The sequence below is a fragment of the Abrus precatorius genome, unplaced genomic scaffold (genome assembly GCF_003935025.1).
Source record: "Abrus precatorius isolate BTA unplaced genomic scaffold, Abrus_2018 Scaffold6, whole genome shotgun sequence".
NCBI lineage: Eukaryota > Viridiplantae > Streptophyta > Magnoliopsida > Fabales > Fabaceae > Abrus > Abrus precatorius.
This window is the reverse complement of record NW_020874406.1, coordinates 7,213,591-7,238,535: the sequence shown is the minus strand read 5'-3', so window position 1 is coordinate 7,238,535 and position 24,945 is coordinate 7,213,591. Positions and strand designations below refer to the sequence as shown.

The window sequence follows — 24,945 nt, the reverse complement described above, 5'->3', positions numbered from 1 at the left end:
CATTATTAGAAACTCCTCAGCTCTATTAATTAAACTCAAGAAAGATAGACAAACCTTTATTTTTTTGAAAAATTGAGAAAAACAAACTCAAATTAATATCGTAGCTTGTGCTGCATGGTTTATCATCCTAGGAAAGGACGAGAAACGATGGGAATCAAGTACAAGTCTTGTTTTCTTTTAGCTGTCAGTCCAAATTGCTCAGTCATGTCCAATTCCTCAGCTTTCATTTCATTGGGAAGCTTCCAATCAAAGTGATATAACAACAATGCAAGAGCCAACTCAACATTTATTAAACCAAATATGCTACCTGGACAAATTCTTCTTCCAGCACCAAATGGAATGTACTCAAAACTACTCCCTTTGTAGTCAATAGAGCTATGAATGAATCTCTCTGGATAAAACCTCTCTGGTTCAGTCCAATATTTTGGATCTCTTCCAATTGCCCAAGCATTGACAATTATCCTACTTTTGATTGGTATGTTATACCCATGAATCTCACATGTTTGTCTACATTCCCTTGGAATTAAAAGAGGAGCTGGAGGATGCAACCTCAAAGTCTCTTTGATAACTAACTGCAAATATTTGAGTTCATTGATGCAAGTAGCATCAACCCTTCCCTTCATATTGAACATCTCTCGTACTTCATCTTGTACTTTCTTCATTACTCTTGGATCCTTCACTAACTCTACCATTGCCCAATCTACGATAACTGCTGATGTCTCACCCCCAGCAGCAAATATATCCTGAAAAGTGAGAAGTGCACGTTAAAAGATAAAGTGCATAGTTATTAATGTTCATTAAAAAAAATTTAGAAGTTAAAATTGTAATATATACACACACACACACATATATATATACACACATATATATATGTATGTATGTATATGCACTCGTGTAAGATAATATAATGATAAAATCTGACTTGTTGATTGGAAACCATTATTCATTCAGTCAACAATTTCAAAATTCTACTATTTACCCTCTAAAGTTAGAAACATTAATTGAAAACGGTTACTTTTTTTATATCATTAGTTATAAATTCTGTACTTTGCCATTGAAATTCGAAAGTGTATTCCTTAATTCAGAAGATCCAAATCCAAAAGGGGTAATCAAACTGCACCAATGATCCAAAAATGGTTAATACTGCACTGATCAAGTAGCTCACATGTGAGAAGTTATTGTGTGAAGTATTAAGCATTCATCTAAGTTCTACAAGCAAGAGCAAGATTATCATTGTAAAAATACTGCAAGATGTTATCATCCTTACCATAATTATACCCTTGATATGGTCATCAGTTAAGCAAATATCCTGCTTATTGTCATTACCATCTTGGAATTTTAGGAGAGCATCTACCAAATCTCTCTCTACTTTACCTTGTCTTTCTTTGGATTTTGACTTTGCCTCCTTATGTTCAATGATGATGTTTTCTAGTATTAAATCAATTTGTCGATTCAACCTCTCAAGTTTAGCCCTTAAACCAGTAACAAGTTGAAGCCATTTAGCAGAAGGAAACAAATCTCCTATCCCAAAGCCTCCAGCAAGCATTGCTCCTTGTTTTAGTAGTGATATGATTTTTTCATGGTCTTTGGATTTCTTGCCAAACACAACTCTAGAAATGATGTTATATATTGATAAAAGTGCTAGTTGAGAGATGTTGATGGGTGATCCGTTATGTGAATCAATCTCTTGTATGAGATTGGTGAGCTCTTCTTCTCTTATTGGTTGGAATGAATTGACACGTTTTTGGGTGAAAAGCTGCATTGTGCATACTTTTCGTAGCTGTCTCCAATAATTTCCATATGGTGCAAAAACAATACTTGTGGATGGCCTTAATTCTGCTATTAGAATATGAGGCCTTGATGCAAAGATGACATCATGGGTTGTCATTACCTCTTTAGCATACTCTGGTGAGGAAACAATGATTGTGGAGACCTCCCCAAGTTGTAGATGCATCAAAGGTCCATATATGTTAGCCATGTCTCTCAATTTTTGATGGGGTGTAGATGCAAGAAGATGAGGTATATTTCCTATAATGGGTAGTTTCCATGGCCCTGGGGGTATATTTGGAGCTATGTCAATTTTGTTGTGATTCCTCCACATTTGCAATGCCACTAACATGAAGAAGAAAAAAGGGATAATGGCTAAATAGTCCAGGATTTGAGAATCCATGGAGATGAAACTAACCAATTAGAGCAAAGTGTTCTATAATTCTGATAAAGATTATTGATGGCAGATAAAGGGAGAATAGAATAAGACTTGCGATTCTGGCTTTTGTTACTTGTTATTTATATACGGTAGTTTGTGCTGAACCTAGGTGGTACACGTGTTCACATAAAGCTTCTATTTTACTATGCATGGGTGTTCTTATAACATCGACATTTTAAAGGTTTGATTGTTTCATTTTTTTATTTTGATGCTTTCAATATGATTTTTACTCATCAATTGTTCTAGGCTTTTCCAATTTTTTGTGTGGATAATTTAGATAAGAAAATTTATTTATACAATATTTTTTTTGTATAAGTTTTCACAACTGTGAGAGATAAAAAGAGGAAAGAAATATATATGATATATGATACTTATGTGATGGAGAGAGGGAAAAAAATCGAATTAAAAAAAGTGTAGGTAATATAATTTTTTTTTCTAGATTACTAGCAAATATCTTATGTATTGTGTATATTTTAAATATAATTAAAATGTGAAAAAAATGATAAATTTAGAACATATTTGTAAATATCTCGTTATATTAAATGTAGATTGAAAAAACTGATTCTTGATAAAAGAAATTAAAAGACTAGAAATATAATTTGAGTGAACAATTAATTAAATTTAATACATATATACAAAGTGAAGCAAACACATTGATTGCTTATGTCGTTTTCTTGTGTAAAATTCCGAATAGAATTGCCAAATTTTATACTTTTCCATAGATTTAAACTTGTCAATGCCTCAACAACACTTAATGTGAACCGTGTAAACAGTGGTCCATCGCCGGAGAACATTTAATCAAGTTTGGCAATCTATGAAATATTTGGCAATCTCATGGTGAAGAACAATTTTTAAAATTTCTAGTTTTTTATTTAATTATTTTTAAAAATTGACCGTAATATTTTTATTTTTTATTTTTGGTATTTCAATCCCTTTGCTTTTATTCCTTTTCATAAATATCATTAACTGAATTAATCTACCTGCTGTCAATATTTTTTTTTTTCTGAACTACATCTAAATGCATAGTAAAATAATTATAATAATTTACTATTATAATTCATGTCAATTTGCAATTTTATCTAAAAATTTATGCTTTTTATTTTCGTTATTCAAAAATAAAATAATTTTAAAATATAATATATTAGTTTCCCGATCTAGTTAATATGGTTACGTACTTTCTTACCTTATGTCTTGGTAGGAGAAATGTACAACAAATTGATTGGATATATCTATTTATATTCTCTTTAATTATAATTTCTATATTAGATTTGTGTTTATAAGTTTTTTAAAATAATTTCAAACATACTAATTAATAATTTCTTTTGTAAATATTTGTTCTTATTTATTTTTTCTCAATTTGGGATACATTTCTTTTGAGTAATCTTAATTATTTGAGCTAATGTTTTAATTATTTGAGTTGCCAAATTGGATGCTTCTGACATTATGTTGTATAGAATCTCATAAAAGAGTCGTCAAATTTTATGGTTTTCTATAGACTTAACCCTTAACTATGCCCCAAAATAACACTTAATCCACACCTAGTAAATAATGGTCCATCGGTAGACAACATTCAATTAAGTTTAACAATTTACGATAAATTTGTGAAGTTCAAAAATTATATCTTATGTGAAATGGAAAATTCTAATTAGCATGCGTATAAATACCTTACGATCGTTAATATTCTTTAAAATTTATAAATTTTTCAGCTTTAATACTATTTTAAAGTTGACTATAATATTTTTTAAATTGCGTAAAGGATCCATGTTGTTAATTTTGTTTTTTGCACAAATTTTATTTAATAAATTATTATATATTTACTCTCAATATTATTTTTTATTGAATTAAAATGTAACGCCCAAATGAGGTGAAGAGTTTGTAAATTATTCGATATTGATTCGCAAACTATTTCACTAAATTTGTTTATTTTATTAAATAAACAAGCTTAAATTTAAATTCAAATATTTAAATGAGTTAAGTTTTTTTTATAATGAAATGATTTAAATTTAAGCTTTGAAAACTTGACATTAATAATTCATAAATAGTTAGAATATGTAAATATTAGATGTCAAATTTAGATAGTTACACTGTTTAATAATTTTTTATAAAATATAAATTAATCAATCTAATTTTATATTATTTTTATAATTATATATATCAAACTTTATATGATTTAGATATTTATAAATATATTATTTAAATTTTAACATTTATTTATATTTAGAAGATATTGCATATTTAAAATAAAATAATATAATAAAATATATAATATTTTATTTTTATATAAAATTATTATATTTCATACAAAATTCTAAACTAATATTTCTCATATTTTATAAAAAATTATCAAATAGCGTAAATATTTAAATTTAACTCAAGAAGTAAATAAATTTTAATTTATTATTATTATTGTTATTAAATAATTATTAATTTTTTTATTATATTTATCTAAAGTTTATATTTTTAATTATTATAACTTGGTGTATTATTAACTAGTTTTAATATTTAAAAATTGTATTTTAAACAAGTTACTGTAATTTTTTTAATATATTATTTTTAACCTTAAATCATCTATTCGTAGATAAAATTTTATTTTATTTCTATTTTACTTTACTTTTTAGCATAAAAATATTTTTTAAATATTAAATAAATAACAAATTATTCAAAACTTGTAAAAAAATTATAAAGAAGTTGACTAGCAAGTTTACTTCAAAATTTTCAATCAAGTAAACACTTTAGATGTGACTAATTTAAATATCTAATCAACATTCCTTTTTTTTTTTTTAACTCGACTCAATTCATTTAACATCTAGCTGAATGCATCAGAAATCAGCTGTAATTTTGTGTGAATTTTTTTTTTTCACCTCTTTAAACATGAGATTATTCGTTGTAAAAAGTATTAAATTAGGTTAGAAATAAATCAGTACTCTGATATACTTTCTTACTTTTTTACTTTCAACCTAAAATTAATGTAATAATGATTTTGTTAATTAGCAAGTTTGGTACATGAACTAAACAATAAGAAGACTTACTATAATTAGATCGGGTAGATATTTTGACAGCAAGTTTATAACTATCTTTATTTTGTCTGGTTGTATAATTGAGAAAATATATGGAGAGTGAAAAATAGTTTATTATTTTATTTTTATTAGTTCTCCTCATTAATTTTTGTAAATTTGGAAAATATTTTTCGCTGTTTATTACTCTCCTGTTATATATGTTGTTGTATTGACATTCTCCAGTCAAAATTGTTACGAACTAAAGTCAATACAGTGGTTATAAATGTTTTTGTAAATTAAACTAAAATAATACTTGCAAATTAATCGGGTCCCAAGTTAAATCAATTTTAGTAATAACAAATTTAGTCATTGTTCAATTTTTATAATTAGTTGTTAATTCAATTGCTAAATTGATTATTGAAACATTTGACTATTTTTAATTTTGTTTAATATTTCAAATTAAACAAAATTAGTTGATAATTATAAAAATAATTAAAATCACAATCATGGTTAAAAGTATGAATACATAACATAAAATATAAAATTCATAACAAATTATAAAGGAAAAAACAGTATAAAATAGATAACTCTTACTAAACTTACTAAAAAAATATACAAAATGGCCAAGAGTTACTAAGTAAAAAATTTATAATAATGCATAGTGTGAGTAAAATCCAAAACTACCGTTGCCGCTCAAAACTACCGTTGTAAAACCACTCTGTCTTTGTATACAAATTTATTCTTAAAATATAAAATTTTATTATAAAAATAATTCAAAATAATATTGTATGTTCAATACAAATTCTTATTATAAAAACTAAGAGCGTGTTTTATTAACACTTCTTGCATTAAAGATAAGTCCTCTTACAATCTACACAACTTGATCTTGTTACACTGTGTCTTACCACTGCTACAAATTCGGGTGTGTGACGGATTGGTACTGGTATATTTATATATTTTTTATTAGTTAATTTAATTTAAAAATATTTTTTAAAAAATTATAATTTAAATATAAAAATATTTATTATTTATTAAGTAACTATTAAATAATTTTTTAATGTAAAAATAAAAAATCTTTGATTAAAAAAATATTTGAATATAAAAAAATTATAATACAAATAAAATATTATCTACATAATAGGTTATACATAATTATAATATATACATTCTTATTAGTTTATTTTTAAAAATATTAAAATAACAAAAGAATAAAGTAGTTTAAAAATTTTAATTTAAAATTAAGTAGAAACTATACAAGAAGAATAATTTTATTTAATTAAAAGAATATTCTTTAATAAAAACTTGTTAAATATTAGAAATATATGTACAAAGTTTTCTTAAGTTCTAAGACTACTTTTTGTTTAGCACCGTCATGGATTGGGGAGACCAATGTCACAAGGAGGTCTCCAACCCGTGTCTTTAGCACCACTAGTGGACAATAAAGGGATGAAATGGCTTGAAGTTGGGAAATGCTTGATAGAGAAGCTAGATATGATGAATCAGAGTTCAAAATAGGTTAAGGTGAGTTAAAGTCTTTATTGGAGGAGCTAAAATCATACATGCAAGAGGATTTACCTGCAGATCTTCAGACAAATTAGGTGCTCTTTAAACCTAATTTTTCTTGATCTTTGTCTTGTAAAGATAAGTACTTGAGTTAAAGAGTTAGATTTGATTCAAAATGATGATAATACAGTTAAATATATGTTGAAAGATTTTGATATTGTTTTTGAAAATGAGGATAACAAAGATACTTCTAATATAACTTATAATCTTTGCCATAAACTAGAGATTCTCCTAGAGGACAACAAGACATTGTGTTCCACCTTAATAGTAAATTTTTTAGGTAAATCGATAAACTTTAATTACTTAAATCAGAAGTTAAACAATATTTGGAAGAAAAATGGTTCTCTTAAAATCCTTATTTTTAATAATGATTTTTTCTTAGTTAAATTTAAAAATATAGAAGACTATAAACATGCCTTATTTGAAGGTCCTTGGTTAATTGTGAATCATTACCTCCTTGTGCAGAGGTGGAGGCCTTTATTTAGGCCTAAGGACTATAATCTTAAAAAAAATAGTTACTTGGCTTTGTATACCTAACCTTCCCTTAGAGCTTTATAATGAAAGATTCTTGTGGCAGGTAGGAGCCTGCCAAGATTCCATGTTAAAAGTTTATTCTCATACTTCTATACTCTCTAGAGGTAAATTCATTAGGATTTGCATTGAAATAGACTTAAGAAAGAAACTAGTTCTCTCCTTTGAAGTCTTGGGTTAAGAATTGAACGTTAAATATAAGGGATTGCATCTTGTTTGTTTTAAGTGTGAAAAGCATAGGCATACATAGGAGTCTTGTGTTGAAATTGTTAAATAAATAGGATAATAATGAACATAGGGCTAATCTAAATATCAATACTATAGGAAAAGAGGGTGAGGATGTCAATCACATTGAAACTTCTAAGGTGAAGACTCAAGATAATCAGGAGGAGGGGTATTATGCAACAACATGAATAATATTTTAGGTAACTCAACCCAAGGAATGAGTTAGGATATGAATTTTGATTGTAGTAAAACATTAGATACCTATAATAATAATAATAATAATAATAGATTGTTAAATGATGAAACTATATTCCTTAGGTATCCTAATAAAAACTCTAATGGGCCTAAGATAAGTAACTATTCCAAAAAATTATTATAAAAGCTAAGTTTGTAGCAGAACTCAAGAAATTAGGTAAGGAAATAGAAGCTAGTGTTTAGCCTGAATTCTTAAATGACTCTTGCAATGACCAAAATAGCCAAAATAAAGGTTCTCAAGATAGTTAAGATACTCTAATTTTAATGTCTAGTTTTTAGAAACAATTGTAGAATAACATTAAGGTAGGAAGCTTAGTTCATGATCTTATAAGAATAAGTCCTTACTTATGGAAAGATTAGGACACTATAGATAATATCTATACTGATAAGCATTAAATACTTCTTTCTCAATGGAATTAGATATCCCAATTAAGGTGGTTCCAAAAATCTTTTAGGAAATCCAACTTATAGATGACAAGACAAGTAGGTCTGAGCATATTAAAGATGCAGTTAATCTCTAGTCTTAGTTTTTATGAATTAATTATTTTGAAATTGCAGGAGTGTAGGAAAAAAATCATTTCTCTAGGTTAATAAATGATTAGGTAGTTATTTACAAATTAGATTTTATATACCCAAGATTAGTTTGAATAAATTGATAAGGTTATTTAAAAAATTAATTTAGATAGATCTAAAAAGGTAAATGTCATAGGTTTTTTAGGAAGAATCTAGTGTTGTTGGAATCCTAATAGAGACAAAGTATATATGTTAACTAAAACCATATTTATCATCCATCTTAAAATTTGTAATGGGCAAAGGGATTGAGTTCTATCATCCATCTATATTAGTCCTAGAGTTGAATATTGGAAGCATTTGCAAGATTTTAACTCATCCATTAATGTTCTATGGTGTCTAGTTAGGGATTTCAATTTTATTCTCTATGAAATAGAAAAATCATGGAGTAAACTTGCTAATTTGAAGTTGGTTAATCAATTTGCAAAATGCCTGAATGCTTGTGGTCTGGAGGATCTTGGATTCAAAAATAACCCTTTAGTTGACATAGAGGTAATATAAAAGAAAGGTTAGATAGGGATGTAGTTAATGACTCTTAGAAGCTTTTATTTCATAATAGTTTTCTTATTCATATATTTATTTTGAAGTCTGACCATGTTGACCTTTGATTTAAAATAAGAGATAGAGACTGTTAAAAAATGTGGTAAAACTTTTAAGTTTCTTGCTTCTTAGCTCTCTTATAGTAATTTCTATGTTTAGGTCAAGAATTCTTGGGTGACTTATAGGTCTTAGACAGAAAATGCAGCTAATTTCAGGACTAATATCTTTTTATTGGAATATAACTACTTTTGGAAACATTTTTAATAAAAATTTGTTTATTAAGTAAAATTAATGGTATTTTCTACAAATTAATCTCGAGAGATAACTCTTATCTCGCTAACTGAATGAAATCATTATAAATTGATTAGCAAAATATTATAAATCAAGAATAAATTTTTTGATTTCATCACTATAATGAAAATTATTTTTGTAGGTCATATATTGTCTTAGTGAAAATTTTGATGAGTTGGTCAAAATTTAAATATGACTTTTTGGTGTGAGAGTATATTAGAATAAATCTATAGTTGTGATCTTTCTCTCCCTTATTCTCTTATTTATTTATTTATTTTCTTGTTTATTTATTATTAATTAAAAAATTTGTAATAGTTCTTTATAAACAAAATCATAAATTTTTTTGCATATAATTAAAACACCTTTAAGATATTTAAAATATCTTTTTATCTTTTTATTTAAAATACTTGATCTTTTAATAAAAGAAATTAAAACAAAGCATAATTTAACTTTTTTGTTTCATCTATGATACTTTTATCTTTGTATTTTCAACGATATCTAAAGAATAAGGAGAATCTAAAGTAGTACAAAAGTAGTTGATATATATCATGCATGATCAAAATGTGATCAAAAGTCAAGAATAATGATAATAATAGTAATAAATAAATAAATAATCATAAAAGTTAATGATATAAAAAAAAGTATAAAAGCGAAGAAATAAAATGATGAAGGAGAAGTAGCCAAAAGGAAAAAAAAAAAAAAACAAAGATGAGAGAGAAGACGAAAATAAAATTTGTTAAAGAAAAGAGAAGAAAAAAGATAATAAAAAAAAGATAAAAAAACATAAATTTTATGATAAATATAAAGTGCTTAAGCATAAATAAGCTTTAGTTTCTAACTCATTTAATCGTAAAAATAATATCATAAGTAATTAAAAAAGTTAATTGTACTTATCGAGATATTTTTTCACAAGCCATGTCTTTCACCATCGATTCTATTACAACCTTTAAAATTCTCTTGATAAATTGAATGCGAGAAATACTTTGAAAAAATACAATAAAAAAATTAAAAGAAAGAAATATTGGATTATTTCAATAATCTATATAGTGGCTTATATAACTTATAGTATCACTTTAATTAAAGATTGAATATGATAGTTGTTAAATATAAAATATAGAGTCATTGAGAACATAATTGAAAAGATAATTATAAGGAAACTCTTTCCTCTCTCTTCAGATAAACAAAAGACCGATTACCAATGTTAGGAATACAATCTCCTTTCCTTTTTATAGTAACTAGAAAAGAGAACATTCTCTCAACCATTAGAGGAGAGAAGCCAAAGAAGGAAGGAAAAGTTGAAAAAAATACCAAGAGTTCAAAAACATTAAAGGGATATCACATCAAAGTATAATAGATTCAGGTTAGTACTCTTTAACCTCTTGATAGTAGGAGAACTTATATGTTGTGTGAAAATCATGAATTCAAACTTAGTGAGAAGAGTTGTAAATCCTTTTTTTCTTAATAGATTTAATTGTTATTATTTATTATTAGATTTTTCTTAATAATTTAGGCAAAATAGGATAAAGATGTCCCAACTGTCTTATTACTCAGGCGAGATGGACTCGGTTATGCAAGGAATCACATGAAAAATGGGGAGTTCTATGGACCAATTCTCACTCAATCGAGAATGACCCTTACTCAAACGAGAATATCAAAAAAACCTAAAAAATCACTTTATGATGTTTTCGTTCAAGCGAGATGGTACCTCGCTCAAGCGAGAGTTAACTTACTCAAGCGAGAGTTAACTTACTCAAGGGAGAGTGCGCGAGTTTGAGGGGTATTACGGAATTTCAACCCAAAAAACTTGCATTACAATGCAAGTTACCTTTTCTCTCACTTTCTCTCTAATCTCTCGCGTTATTCCGTTAGAGGAACCTCCCTTAGACCCTAACCCTTCATTGAATCCGGACTTAGATGTTCAATTCAAATGATTCCAAATAAGTTTCTCAAAGCTTAGTTTTCCAATCTCTGTTCTTTTTCCTTCTTTTCTTTTTTTTTCTCAAAAGTAACCTATTTTGTGATGTTTAGGAAGAGCTTGTTCTTTGAACAATATTCTTCACAAATCTTCTTCCAAACTTTCATTTTAAGGTAAGAAGAGATTTATCCCATCATTAGAACATAGTGAATATTTTGTGCTCAAAGGAGCATTATTGTATGTTTCTTGTTGTAAATATATGTTTGAATATTATTTACTTATTGTGAAAAGTTGATGATATATTTTTGGTTGGTTTTGGGTGGTTGTGTTGTATTTTCATTATATGTGTTATATGGACTTAGTCTATAATTGCTTTATTAAGCGCGATCTTTTTAGCTGAATGATAAGAATGAGATGAAAGTGAGTGTATTATGAGAAAAAGTGATGAAAGAAATTAGTGGGTATAATTATAGAGGTACATTGAGATATAGAGTTCGGAGACGATTTTGGAAATTTAGAGAAAATGTATGGTGGTGAACGATATTGACGTATATGTACACACTTTATCTAAAAATGAATGTGTCAGGTGGTCTCACACATGTTTCCTGACTAGACTCCTAACTATACCTTTGCTAAGGGCCGTTATTGTATATGTTGTATACATGTGCATGGACTAACCGATGACTATTTACCTATCTGTGTAAGAGTTCAAGAAGTGTTAGAGGCATTGAATATTTGTGATCACAATGCATGGAAAAAATGCATATTTGAGAAAGAAAAGTGTAGGGATTTGAAATTGAGTATGTATGATTTTGTGAAAATTGTTGATGATTTTGTTTGTGTATTTGAGGTGATTATGTTGTAGTCTTTATTAATGAAATTGTGTTATGTTTAATGGTGAGAAAAATGCTCATCTTTACTAAATATTTCAGGGAACAAGGATGACTGAATCTCGAGATATAAATAGACTAGTAGATCATTTGGTCAACTGTGGGTTAAATTATATATTAGGGAGTATCAACACATATGTTATTTTAAATTTGTTGTAGAGTATAATAATGAAGTACGAGATATTTCTACCCTAAAAATGACACTAGATTATAGTGGTCCTTCGATTATCATGTAAATAATAGGATTTGCCACACCCTTAATATCTTTATTCATAGAGGGACAATTAAAACTCTAGCAAATGCAAATTATGTTTTGATCACGATCTACTTGGAAGATCAACTCGATTTACTTTCGAGCAAGCAACAAACATCAATGTCATGGCTGATTCTGGAGATCCGGAGATCTTGGAAAAGACGAGGACCTAACTCTAGAGGAGTTGGTTAAGATAGAGGACTGACATAGTAATAACAATTAGGATTGAGTCCTTAGTATTTTGGGTGTGAATATAGATTGTTCTTAGGACTTAATTTATTTTGATATTGTAATTATGTAGTATAAGTCTTATTGTATTTTGATAATAGTTAGTAAATATTAAATTTGTATATGTAAATGAAATTCAGTGTATATATATATATATATATATATATATATATATATATTTCTCTATTATTTTAGTGTAAATGTAATTATTAAGATACAATTTTTTTTTATTATTTTAATACTTTTGTAAATTTTTGTGAATAGATTTATTTACAAGAAAGTTTTAAATTTTATCACATTTTTATATTATATATTTTAAAATAAATTTATTTGATTTCTTTGTCTCTATAAATTATATAATTTGAAGAAGAAATTAAGAGTCTCATAATAATAATTTCATAACGATAAGATGAAAAATAAAAGTTATGTAATAGATTAAAATCTAACAAAAAATAAATATGGCAAATTAGATTTTAATTCTATATTCTTTCATTTGAAAAAGCCACACACCCTAACCGTATTATAGGCTCTTAAAGTATTTATTTAAGAGGTTTGTTTGAAACACATGAAATCACCTTTTTTAATATATATAAAAAGATGTAATAAATAGAAAAATAAAATATCAGGGAATCCATTTACACGACAGTGGACCTAATTAATAAGTTTTTTAAGGCCACGCCAAACAATTTCAGAGATCATGACAATGAAAGGGGAAGTGGACACTTTCTCTATCAATTATAATGTCTTCTTAACATCTTAGTGTCCATCCCAAGGCAACCACGATGGCTAATGGCAAATACAGAAGAATGGTCTCCTTCAACAACAATAATAATATAATTTTCGTTCACTTTCTTTGATTATAATATATATAATCTTATTATAATACATATAAATAAACATTAAATTATAATTGCTACAACACTATTATTCCATAATTACAAATTTAAATTCAATAATAATAAAAATTCAAGAATATATATTTATAGTTTAATAATTAATTTTTTTAGTACAATTTAGAAATTCATTAAATTGATAATTAAAACAATTTTTGTATATATTTTTAATTTATTATAATTATTATATTATAGAGCATAAAAACTGCAATTTAATATTTTTTTAATAAATTTCTCTACAACTAATCAATATAATATAAGCATATCAGAATATTTTTTTCTCTAATTAAAAATTATAAAATTGATTCATAATTTTGATTTCAATTTTATTTTCATGCTCACACTTCTCTTTCTTCAGCTATTATACATATACGTGTGTAATCAAAAGAATAGATAAAAAATACAATAATATTATAAGATGTATATTAAAGTATTATAATTTATGATAAAATATATATTTATCATAATATAAGTAAATTAAATTAAAATAGTATAATTAATATATTTTATAAACAAAAATATCTGTCACTTATATTTATATTTTTGTATGCAAGAGAGAATATAATCTTTTAAACACATTACATTTTTTTTTTCATATAGAGTTAATATATTATTATGTTTATAAAGTTAATCTCATGATCATTTTAAGAATTAAATATTAAATAATTGATCAGTGTAATTTATATGATAGATACAACTTTAAAAATAATTATTGCAAAAATTAATAACTTTTTATAAAATAACGTATAATTAAATGATAATATAAAAAAATATTTACACTTCTAATATATTTTAATCAAATTTACAATTAATTAGTTAAACATATTTTAAAATAATTATCAATAAAAAATTATATATTTTTAATAATTTTATTATTAATTATTGTAAACTGTTATTTTAATCGGAAAATAGTACACTAATTAAGACTACTTCTTTTGTACTCAAAGGATTTTATGAATATTTTACCCTCTTATAAATAAGCTAGTGATTTTATCCGTTATATTATGATTTATAATATTGATTGATTAGTTAAAGACGTTCTTGAGCTTCTAGAATTCAAGAATTATTCCTGTAATCTGAAAAGAACAAAAAACTTAATTGTTTGTTTCTTTTTAATAAATAACAATAAAGAACTTTGGGTTCATTCACATCAAATTAATCACAAAAATAATTGTGTTAATCACTTGACACTTTAGGTAGAAATTAGTGATTCAATATAATATTAATCAAGATAGTGATTTGACTACAGAATTAATTAAATGTTAGTTATTTAGCACTTTAATTAAAAATCAATTCTATTGAAATATTACTTAAAGTAGTAGTTCAACTACAAAATTGGCTAAGTGTTGGTTATTTGACATTTTAGCCAAAAATCAATGATTTGATCATAATATTGATCAACATAGTAGTTTGACGGTAAAAATAGCTAAGTGTTAATCACTTAACATCTTAGTCAAGGATCATTAATTCAATTAGAATATTATTCAAGATAGTGACTTAAATACAAAAATAGTTAAGTGTTGATCATTTAGAACTTTAGTTAGGAATTATTGAGTCAACTAAAATTTAAGTCATATTAGTTTTATTATTGATCTTCGACTGACTTGAAGAGTTAAGTGCGCGTATGTGAGGGGGATGATGACATTGAGCCTATTAGAGGAATTTCGATCACAAGTACTAGCTGGAACATTTTGAACAAAAACACCATTTAAAACATTTTGACCAAAAACAAATGCCAAAGACCAACAGATGGTTAAAAATAATTTGTAACAATTATCACCACGTACATAATTTAGAACATGAATTTAATGGATTTAGCTTGTTTAAGAAATGTAGATTTAACTCAAATAATGCAGTCATTGCATTTTTAATGATTATTATTTAGTAATTTCCTATGTAATTTATAAATAGAACTTTCAGATTTTCATTTAAGGGAGATGTTTTAAGAGATAATTAGTAGGCAAATTAGATATAAAAACACTTTTGAAGTGTAAAAAAAAAACAGAAAAATTCAAAGAAATAATAAAAAGATATAAAAAGAAACACTCAAGAAAAACTATGTCAAAAGGCACTTATAAACATAGTTACTCATGCACTTTCTAATAAACATTATCTAAGATCCCTAACATAATCGCCTTTAGCAGCATTACATAAACATTAAGTAGGCATGACATAAGCTTGTTGTGATTTCTCATTTCACGTCTCTTATATTTTTATTTTCAAGTTCATTTAATATAACTTAAATCTTATCTTGCATCCTCTTTTATATGTCAGTTGCTATTTTTTATTTTATTTTTACAATTAAACTACTCTAAAACATCATCAATTATAATTAACAAAATTAATTGACCCATAAGTTCTTTTCTAAATTCGCAAAAGAGTAAACCCAACATTAAAACTATATTGGATAAATAAGTAATTTCAAATACAAAAATTTCACCTAAACAATCTGAGAACTATAATTGATAGTTGTCTAAATGATTTTTAATCAAATTTAAAAATTGTAATATTCATAATTAAGAATTTAATTATTAATAAATATTTTTCAATTAAGTCACATTTTTTTATCAATTTTTTTTATTGATTTTCATCATTAATATCAATATTATAATAACATTCATATTTTATTAGTTGATTGCATATGCCTGATAAAAGTTCATATTCTCTACTTTTGTCAATGAATTAAAATACATGTAATATATCTACATATAAATACATAGGTACCAAATAGATAAAAAAAAATATCAGTATTGAAGTTATTCTCAACGCTAATATAAGTTCGATTATAAGTTTTTTTTTAAATGACAATATAAAAATAAACATTATAATATTATATTTTAATCCCATTTGTTTACAAGTTAAAAGAATATAGTTCATGTGTCCAAAAAAAAATTCTTTATTTGTATTACTTTTTAAAATTCATATATCATATTTTATATTAGATTTAATTAATTTTTTAGTCTCTACAAAAGTTATATAATTTGAATTTAATCTTTTTAAAACTTTTTATTTAGATATAATTAATACTTATTTATAAATTATTATTTTTAAGCTTTGTTAGGAGTTTAGAGAAAAAGAAAAGAAAAGAAAAGAGTTTAAAGGATAAGGAAAGAGGAAAATAGAAAAAAAAAAGATGGTTAATACAAAACTCTTTAAGTTGAAAAAAGTTAAAATCATAAGATTAAAAAGGCTCTAGGAAGGTTTATAAATCTTTTCTTTCTTATCTAAAAATTCTAAAATAAGGATAACTACTATAGAAGTCTTCCTCTTCTCTCCCTTTCTCTTCTAAAAATTAACTTTCAAACAAAATTTTAGACTAATATGTTTAACTGATGTTATCTAATTATACACTAACACTTAATAATATTTCAAATCTAAATTGTGCAACTTTATATTGCATCCCACTTGTTTATATTTTTTCTCTCTCCTCATATCACACTTTTTCCCATAACATTATTATTATTATAATAGTAGGTAATTGAACCATCATTGTCAAATTTTAGCTTCATGAACTAGAGGTGTAATAATAACAATAATGTGAGTAAGATCTATCATGTGAAATTTGGTTAAGGTTTTTTGCAAATTAGTCTCCTCTCAGTCAATTGTTTCCTAGTTTCCATGGAAGCATAGTTGTGATCTTCTAACTCACTCTCTCTCCCCAACCAGCAAAAGGCGAATTTTTAATAGAAAAGAGCTTAAAAAATAAATATATACATAAATGGACCCAGCTTTAATATATTTACCAAACTAGACTTATTTATTGTACATGTTCAGAATTCTTGTTCCTCAGGACTGAATTCTAACATGCAGTTTTTTTCTTCGTTTTGAAATCTGGTTTTTTGTTTTTATATAATAAAATAATTTTTATGTATTTTTTGTTTATATATTTATATATTGTGAAAATTAATAAATATTTATAAATATTTAGTTAATTTTAAATAATAAAACAAGTTTTATTATTTGAATTATATTTATATTATGTGAAAATGAATATTTATATTATGTTAATTTGTGTGAAATAATATTTATATATTTATATTATGTGAAATAATAAAGAATATTATGCTGATATATTTTATTGAATATGTAAATTTGTGTTATGGATTTTTAATATTAATATGTTAATATTATTTTGAATAAGTATTTGATTTTTTAAAAAATAAAATTTGTATATCAAATGAATAAAAATAATAAAGAATATAAGAATATATATATATATATATATTTTTGAATATGTAAATATGTGTTATGAATTTTGAATATTAATATGATAATATTATTTTGAATAAGTATTTCATTTTAAATGCAACGTAGAAATTTTTAATATTAATATGCAAAAGTGATTCAAGGGACGGTAGCCTGGGAAGTAAAACTATGACATATATTAATGCAACATCCTTTCTCCGTTACAACAAAAGAAATTAATGGCGGGAACTAGATGCATGACCAATGTTTGGACATATCTTCCTTGTGTGACCAGGGATGTGACAATAGGAACAATTTTTTGCACGATTTTGTTGTTCTCTAATGTCCATCGCTGTTCTTATCTTGTTGGACTTGGGTCGATCCTTTAAAGTTCTTTTCAGTTTTGGATTCGAGCACAAAGTTGGGCCAGTGTAAGTTGGCCAATAGTCTTCGTGTCTGAGTTCTCCAAACTTTCGTATACCTTAGAAACTTGTTATAAGGTATACCCAGAAGATATGTAGATGTCAAAGTTGTGATGTGCATGTAAGCATGAAGCAAGTACATGCGAGCATGGGATGTGAAACTTTTTGAAACTTACCACAATCACACCATATTTCATCTAACCATATTGTAAATATCCCTACGGGTCAAACTTGTCTCGAATGTTGCATTTCTTCAACTAAAAATGTAGTGTTTGTTCTGTCAAAGGTGATGACTCTATGAGTATTTACCTTTAACTGTGCATCTTGAATTGCTTTAGTTGCAACCTCCGAGTACACATGTCCAACATTAATCATTGCATCTACTTCTTTATCTCTCTCAGTGGAGAACTTGTTGCAACGGGTGTATGTCGCCATGACCATGAAGCAAATTGGCAGGTTTCTGGTTTTCTTCAAGACTGAATTGATTGACTCCACTAGGTTTGTTGTCATGTGTCCCCAGAATCGTCCATTGTCTCATGCCAGTGTCCATTTTTCGCTTGGGATGTTGTCCAACCATTGTGTAGCTTCAGGATTATTATCTTTTATTGTGTTATAATAGTAAAAGAATCTTGGTTCAGTTATCTCATATGCTGAAAAAAAGATTACAAATTAAATTAATATAACTAGTTAAGCAAGTGTATAAAATATTAATGATAATAGAGTAAGTAAAAAATTAAAATTACTCATATTGACGAAATCTTTCTTAAGTGTAACATTTTTAAATCATTGCATGAAATTTTGTGTAATGTGTCTAATGCAATAGACATGGACAAAATTATTTTCTGTCCAACCACTTCCATTTCTAAAGTATGCACTTCATATGGCCTCGTGATGATCCGAAATGAGGCTTAACCCCTCTTGCGGGGTTACGTACCTCCTTAAGTTTCTAAAAAAAAAAAGAACCCTGCATCACTGATTTCACTTTCAACCACAACAAAGACAATGGAAATTATGTTTTTGCGGCCCTTTCGCGCAACTACCACCAATAAAGTCCCTTTGTATTTGCCGTACAAAAATGTTTCATCAACTTGAACAATTGGTTTGCAGAAGGCAAAACTATCAATACATGGCTTGAAGGTCCAAAACAACTTCTTGAACAATACATTCCCCTCGTCCAACATGTTCCCCTCGTTCAATGGCATGTTATTTTCCTAGCCATCCTTTTCTGTAGGTGATTGTGTAACCCATTATGGACTTTATGTGGGCTATGATGGTTGCGATAGGTGTGGATGAATCAGCCTCAATAAGTTCATAAATGGTTTGAGAAATCATTCGTGATCCCAACTTGTTATGATCTTGTGAAATGAGTAGAGAAACACATGTGTGACACCTTTCAAGCTTCATTATTTCCCACTGTTAATCTTTGGTGCGCAATATAGCTCGACATCTCCAGTCACAGTTATTATGAACACATTCCATGACAAGCCTAATTGTGCTTGACATCTTCACCTTGTAAGTGAAGTGATTCAAAATGTGAAATCTGTTTATGACGTCTTGCACTTGTTCTTTTATCAATAAGCGTTGGCTAACAAATAATGTTCTCGGCAGATACACTACCATTTCACGATCAAGGACATAACCAAATTCGGAGTCATGTTCATGTATTTGAATGGAAAAGTCTAGAAAATGTGGAGGTGAGTTGTATAATAGTAATGGTTGTGATGGCGGAATATTTGGAAGTGGAAGGGTGATAAATCCATATTCTACTAGTATTTTATCTTAGTTTTTAATACATTTGATATAGAAAACATAATGGAAAAAGCTGAAAAACTAACAAAAATAATAGAATGTTCAAGTCTTTTCTAAATAGCTAGTTGTTTAGATTTTGTGAATTTTTTGTGTAAAAATTAATGATTAGATCATATTTTGTAGGAAATTTTGAGTTAAGTTTATAAGGCTAAACTATTAAGAGAAAGATAGAAGAAAAGTAGCAATTTTGGAGACAAGGAACAAGAATTGATGAAGCCAGTGTTGGGCGTAATCATTATTTTAAAGAAAAGTGATCAATCTAGAGCCTAATTTCAAGGATTGATTTATGCGTTTTCACTTTTATAAAGAAAAGTAACCACGCCAATGATGAAGTGATCTTGCGTTATCACTATTTTTGATAATAGTGATCGTTCCAGAGTTAGGTGAGAAGAACAACTTGTGCGTGATCACTATTTTGTACAAAAGTGAACACGCGCAAGTTTGATTTGGAGCAATAGGCTGTGCGTGATTACTATTTCTGAGTAAAGTCATTGCACGCATGATTTAAAGGCAAAATTACCTGCGCGTTGCCACTATTTCAAAAAATAGTGATTGTTTCAAAGAGCTTTCTAACTAAATTAGTTGCGTGTTACTACTTTTATGAAAAATAGTGATTGGTCCAGAGAGCGCTTCAATAGAACAGGATGCGTGTGACTCTTATTTTGTACAAGTGAACACGCGCAGGCCACTAGGAGCAATTAACCTCTGCGTTGCTACTTTTATAAAGAAAAGTGATTGTTCTAGTCATAAAGGTTACCAAAAAAGCCTCTGCGTGGTTTCTTTAGTGAAAAAAAGTGATCACGCTAGAAAGGCAGAAAATTCTATAAATATGAGTTGGCTCAAACTTTTTGTATCTTATGTTCATTTTTCATTTTCATTTCATTTTCTTGTCTTGAGAGAGTCAAAGAGAGAGATTGGGGATGAACACCAAGCTTCAAATGTTGAGGAATTAGATTGAAGATTGGATTGAAAATGATTCTTTACTCATCTCCTTCTTCTCTTTCTTTTTCTTTTCATTTTGTAATGGTTGTCTAAACTCTTTGTAGTTAGGGATTGATGGATCCGAAATGGAAATGTTGGATTGATTTTGGATTTGAATTTTAAGTGTTTGATTGGATTTAGTAGTTGATTCTGTTATTCAAGTAGTTATTGAATGGAAATATGATTTACTAAACACAGAAGCTTTTATCAATGGAAGTTGAAATTGTTTCTCAGATTTGAATTAACTACCAAGATTATTGATTTCTTAGGGATAAGTCATCTTAATCTTGCAATCTTCTGGTTTCTAATTCTAATGCAACATTTAATTGAACCAGATCTAAGGAAATAGGATGATTGAATTAAATGTTAGAATCATTGAGTTAAGGAATTAACCTTTGATTAATACATCGTGAAACTGATTGTCATTCAATCCAAATGCTTGAAAGATCAGAACTTGATTGAATTAACATTGAAGTTTTGGTAAAATAAACCCCTAACTATGTTTCATACATTTGTTTTAATACACAAATTCGTAGTCTTTTGTTCTGTTACGTTTTCTGAACTTTGTACTTGTTGATTTGCTTTTAAATATTATAAACTCCAATTGAATTACATGAGACTCAACTAATTGTTGAATTGTGAAGTGATATTTGAGAAAACTATTCCCTTAGGACGATGTTTGGGACTCAAACATGATTCTAAAATTTTATAACTTGCTACAACAAAACTAGTACACTTACTAGTCAACTTCACTTTTAATGCAATTGTTGAGAAAGTAACAGAGGGAGTCTTTTTCATCATCCTGCTGTTGTGACTCCCTCTTGAGATGTACCAATTTGGCTGATAGTGAGGTGAACGTGACTCCTTATTAGGATATTGGTTAATGACACCATCAGAGTGAACAATAACATAGATTGAAGACATTTTTAGATTGAAGAAAGTGAATGATGAACAAGCTTAGAATGAGAAAGTTCACAAGAACAATGAACAAGCTTAGAAGGTTTAGGGTTTCAAAGGAACAAAGGAACAATCTTATAAGGTGACTATGTTCTGCTATCCATGTTTTACGAGTGATAGTGACCTGTCTATGACACCATTGGATTCTCTCTCATTTAACGCTTCACAAAATTCAAACAAGCTTTCTCGACTCCCAAGTACTAAGGCAATGTTCTGCCATCCACGTTTTACGAGTGATGATGACCTGTCTATGACACCATTGGATTCCCTCTCATTCAAAGCATCACAAAATTTGAACAAGCTTTCTCAACTCCCACGTAATGACTCACTCATCAATCACAAAAATGTTGTTGTCGAAGCAAAACAAACACAGGTCTACCTTCATTGGTAGAACGGTAGGTTTGAGACATCATCATTATTTACTTAAAATATAAATCAATTTTTACGTATAATGGTACTCACTAATTTGTTAATAATTGCACGAAACTGAAAACATGATCTCATCTTTCTGTTATTCAATGCCAGAACCCAACCTCGTAATTGTTCCTATTCTTGAACAACTTGATTTTGATGGTGTTGCAAAGTTAAGACATCTTAAAGTGGATCAAGCACTGGTGACAACTTTGGTCGAGAGGTGGAAACCTGAAACTCACACATTCCATTTTCCAACTGAGGAGTGCACCATAATCCTGGAGGATGTTGCACTTCAACTCGGGTTAAGAGTTGATGGATTACTAGTCATTGGCCCAACAATGTTTGACTGAGAGGATGTGTGTGACACATATCTCGACATCGTGCTAGTCAAGGGAGAAACACTTATTGGCTCTATGGTAAAACTGAAGTGGTTGAAAGACAACATATTGCCATTACCAGATGAACCATCTGAAGAGCAAGTTCAAGCCCATGTTACGACATATATATTGGGTTTGATTGGAGGTGTTTTGATTCCTGACAAAACAAACAACAAAGTTCATCTTATATATTTATCTTTATTAACTAATCTTAGAAGAATTAGAAGATATAGTTGGGGGTCTGCTTGTTTAGCTGTTGTACAAGAAAATGTGCAAGGCGACAGAAGTTAGGAGCAAAACAATGGGTGGTTGTGCATCACTGTTAATGTCCTGGACATGGTATCGCATGTCATATATTGCGTCAATTTCTAGTAATCCACCAACATACCCTCTAGTGTGCAGATGGAGCAGGGGTAGAGTCTTCAACTTTCAGAATAAACCTCACCATGATGTTATGAGATACAGATCAATGTTTGACCACATTCAGGCTAATTGGATAAATCTTCATAACTAAAATTTTAATTTTTTTTCTTATTTTATTTTGTTTTATATATTATCTTAATTAACAAAGTTAAATTTATTTGTAGTTTTTATGGGTGCCATATCAAGAGTTGCAAATATCAATGCCTATGGAAGCATATATAGATGTCCAAATATAGACTTCATGTACCACCATCCTTTGTTTTGCGATTGTTGAATGAAACCAATCAGATAGAGTCAAATTACAGTTTCGGCTCTGACAAGAAGTCTCTCCTCTACCCAATAATTTGGATGATCTCCACACAATTGACATGAGAGGAAGACATGATGAAAATTGGATCACAAGACATGCTCGATGGATCGATGTGTGGAACAACAAATGTGACCTGACATTAATGGGTCATCCAATATCAGGCCCATTGTGTCACATACGAGATTATATGGAATGGTACATTGTCAATTCCATATATTTTCTATCTCTACCACTATTACTACAAGATTCAAGGAAGAGCCACCACCAGTTAAGGACTACCACAACATTTGCCATTGGTACAACTTTCACACCATCGTATTATGAGACTGCATCAATTCCTCCATCAGATATCACGCCAGATGCAAACATAATGGACAGAAGACATTCGTTTGCAATAACTTCGGAGGATTTTTTTACAAACTTATTTGGAGTTGATTTTACAACTCTATCTTCAGCACAGAGTTACGTGCAGTCTCTTTACCAATCGAATTTTGCTAATGAACCTGGTAGTTCCTCAGCTGCATTTCAATAACAAGACCTCGATAATCCTCCACAAGTTCATCCTGAATTTCTACAGCAGCAACCACGACAACAAAACTCAGCACATAACAGACGTAGCCCTCGTGAAACTAGACATCATTACGGAGATAGTGATAGTGAAAATCACTGATGAATGTTGTTGTCAATATTGGGTTAAGTGTTATTTTTTATTAAATATTTAATAAATTATGATTATATATATATATATATATATATATATATATATATATCATATTCTTTATTCATTTTATAAATATTAATAACAAATTTTATATCCAAATATTATAACCACAATTTTAAAAATTAATTAAGTATATATTTTAATAAACATATAAACAAAGTATTCTTCATTATTTTTATTCATCTTATATACAAATTTTATGTTTTTAGAATCAAATACTTATTTGAAATAATATTATCATATTAATATTAAAAATCTATAACACAAATTTACATATTCAATAAAATATATTAACTTAATATTCTTTATTATTTCACATAATATAAATATATAAATATTATTTTACACAAATTAACATAATAAAAATATTCATTTATATAAAAATATAAAAATATTGGGTTAAGTGCTATTTTTTATTAAATATTTAATAAATTATGATTTTATATATATATATATATATATATATATATCATATTCTTTATTCATTTTATGAATATTAATAACAAATTTTATATCCAAATATTATAACCATAATTTTAAAAATTAATTAAGTATATATTTTAATAAACATATAAACAAAGTATTTTTTATTATTTTTATTCATCTTATATACAAATTTTATGTTTTTAGAATCAAATACTTATTTGAAATAATATTATCATATTAATATTAAAAATCTATAACACAAATTTACATATTCAATAAAATATAAATATAATTTAAATAATAAAACTTGTTTTATTATTTAAAATTAACTAAACATTTATTAAATTTCACAATATATAAATATATAAACTTAAAAAATACATAAAAATTATTTTATTATATAAAAACAAAAAATTAAATTTCAAAATGAAAAAAAAAATTGCAGGCTTCCCAAAAATAAAAATTCTGAACCCCTGTACAATAAATAGGTCTAATTAGATAAATATATTGAAACTAGATCTATTTATGTATATTTTATTTTTTTAAGCTGTTTTCTGTAAAAAG

At 27.2% G+C, this 24,945-nt stretch overlaps 1 protein-coding gene across 1 annotated transcript; it reads right to left on the bottom strand.

The window, feature by feature from the left end:
* Window positions 1-122: 122 nt before the first annotated feature.
* On the bottom strand, window positions 123-2,170 carry LOC113870090 (cytochrome P450 71D11-like). Its single transcript, XM_027506687.1, has 2 exons — window positions 1,268-2,170; window positions 123-743 (listed from the first exon to the last, which is right to left on the bottom strand). The coding sequence occupies exons 1-2, from the start codon at window positions 2,168-2,170 to the stop codon at window positions 123-125; spliced, it is 1,524 nt and encodes a 507-aa protein (XP_027362488.1).
* Between the last annotated feature and the right edge of the window lie 22,775 nt (window positions 2,171-24,945).

Excerpts from the sequence above, each read along its gene's own strand:
- LOC113870090 (XM_027506687.1), bottom strand. The coding sequence starts at position 2,170 with ATGGATTCTCAAATCCTGGACTATTTAGCCATTATCCCTTTTTTCTTC. Across the intron at positions 744-1,267 it reads ATATCAAGGGTATAATTATG|GATATATTTGCTGCTGGGGG; the intron begins GTAAGGATGATA and ends CTCACTTTTCAG.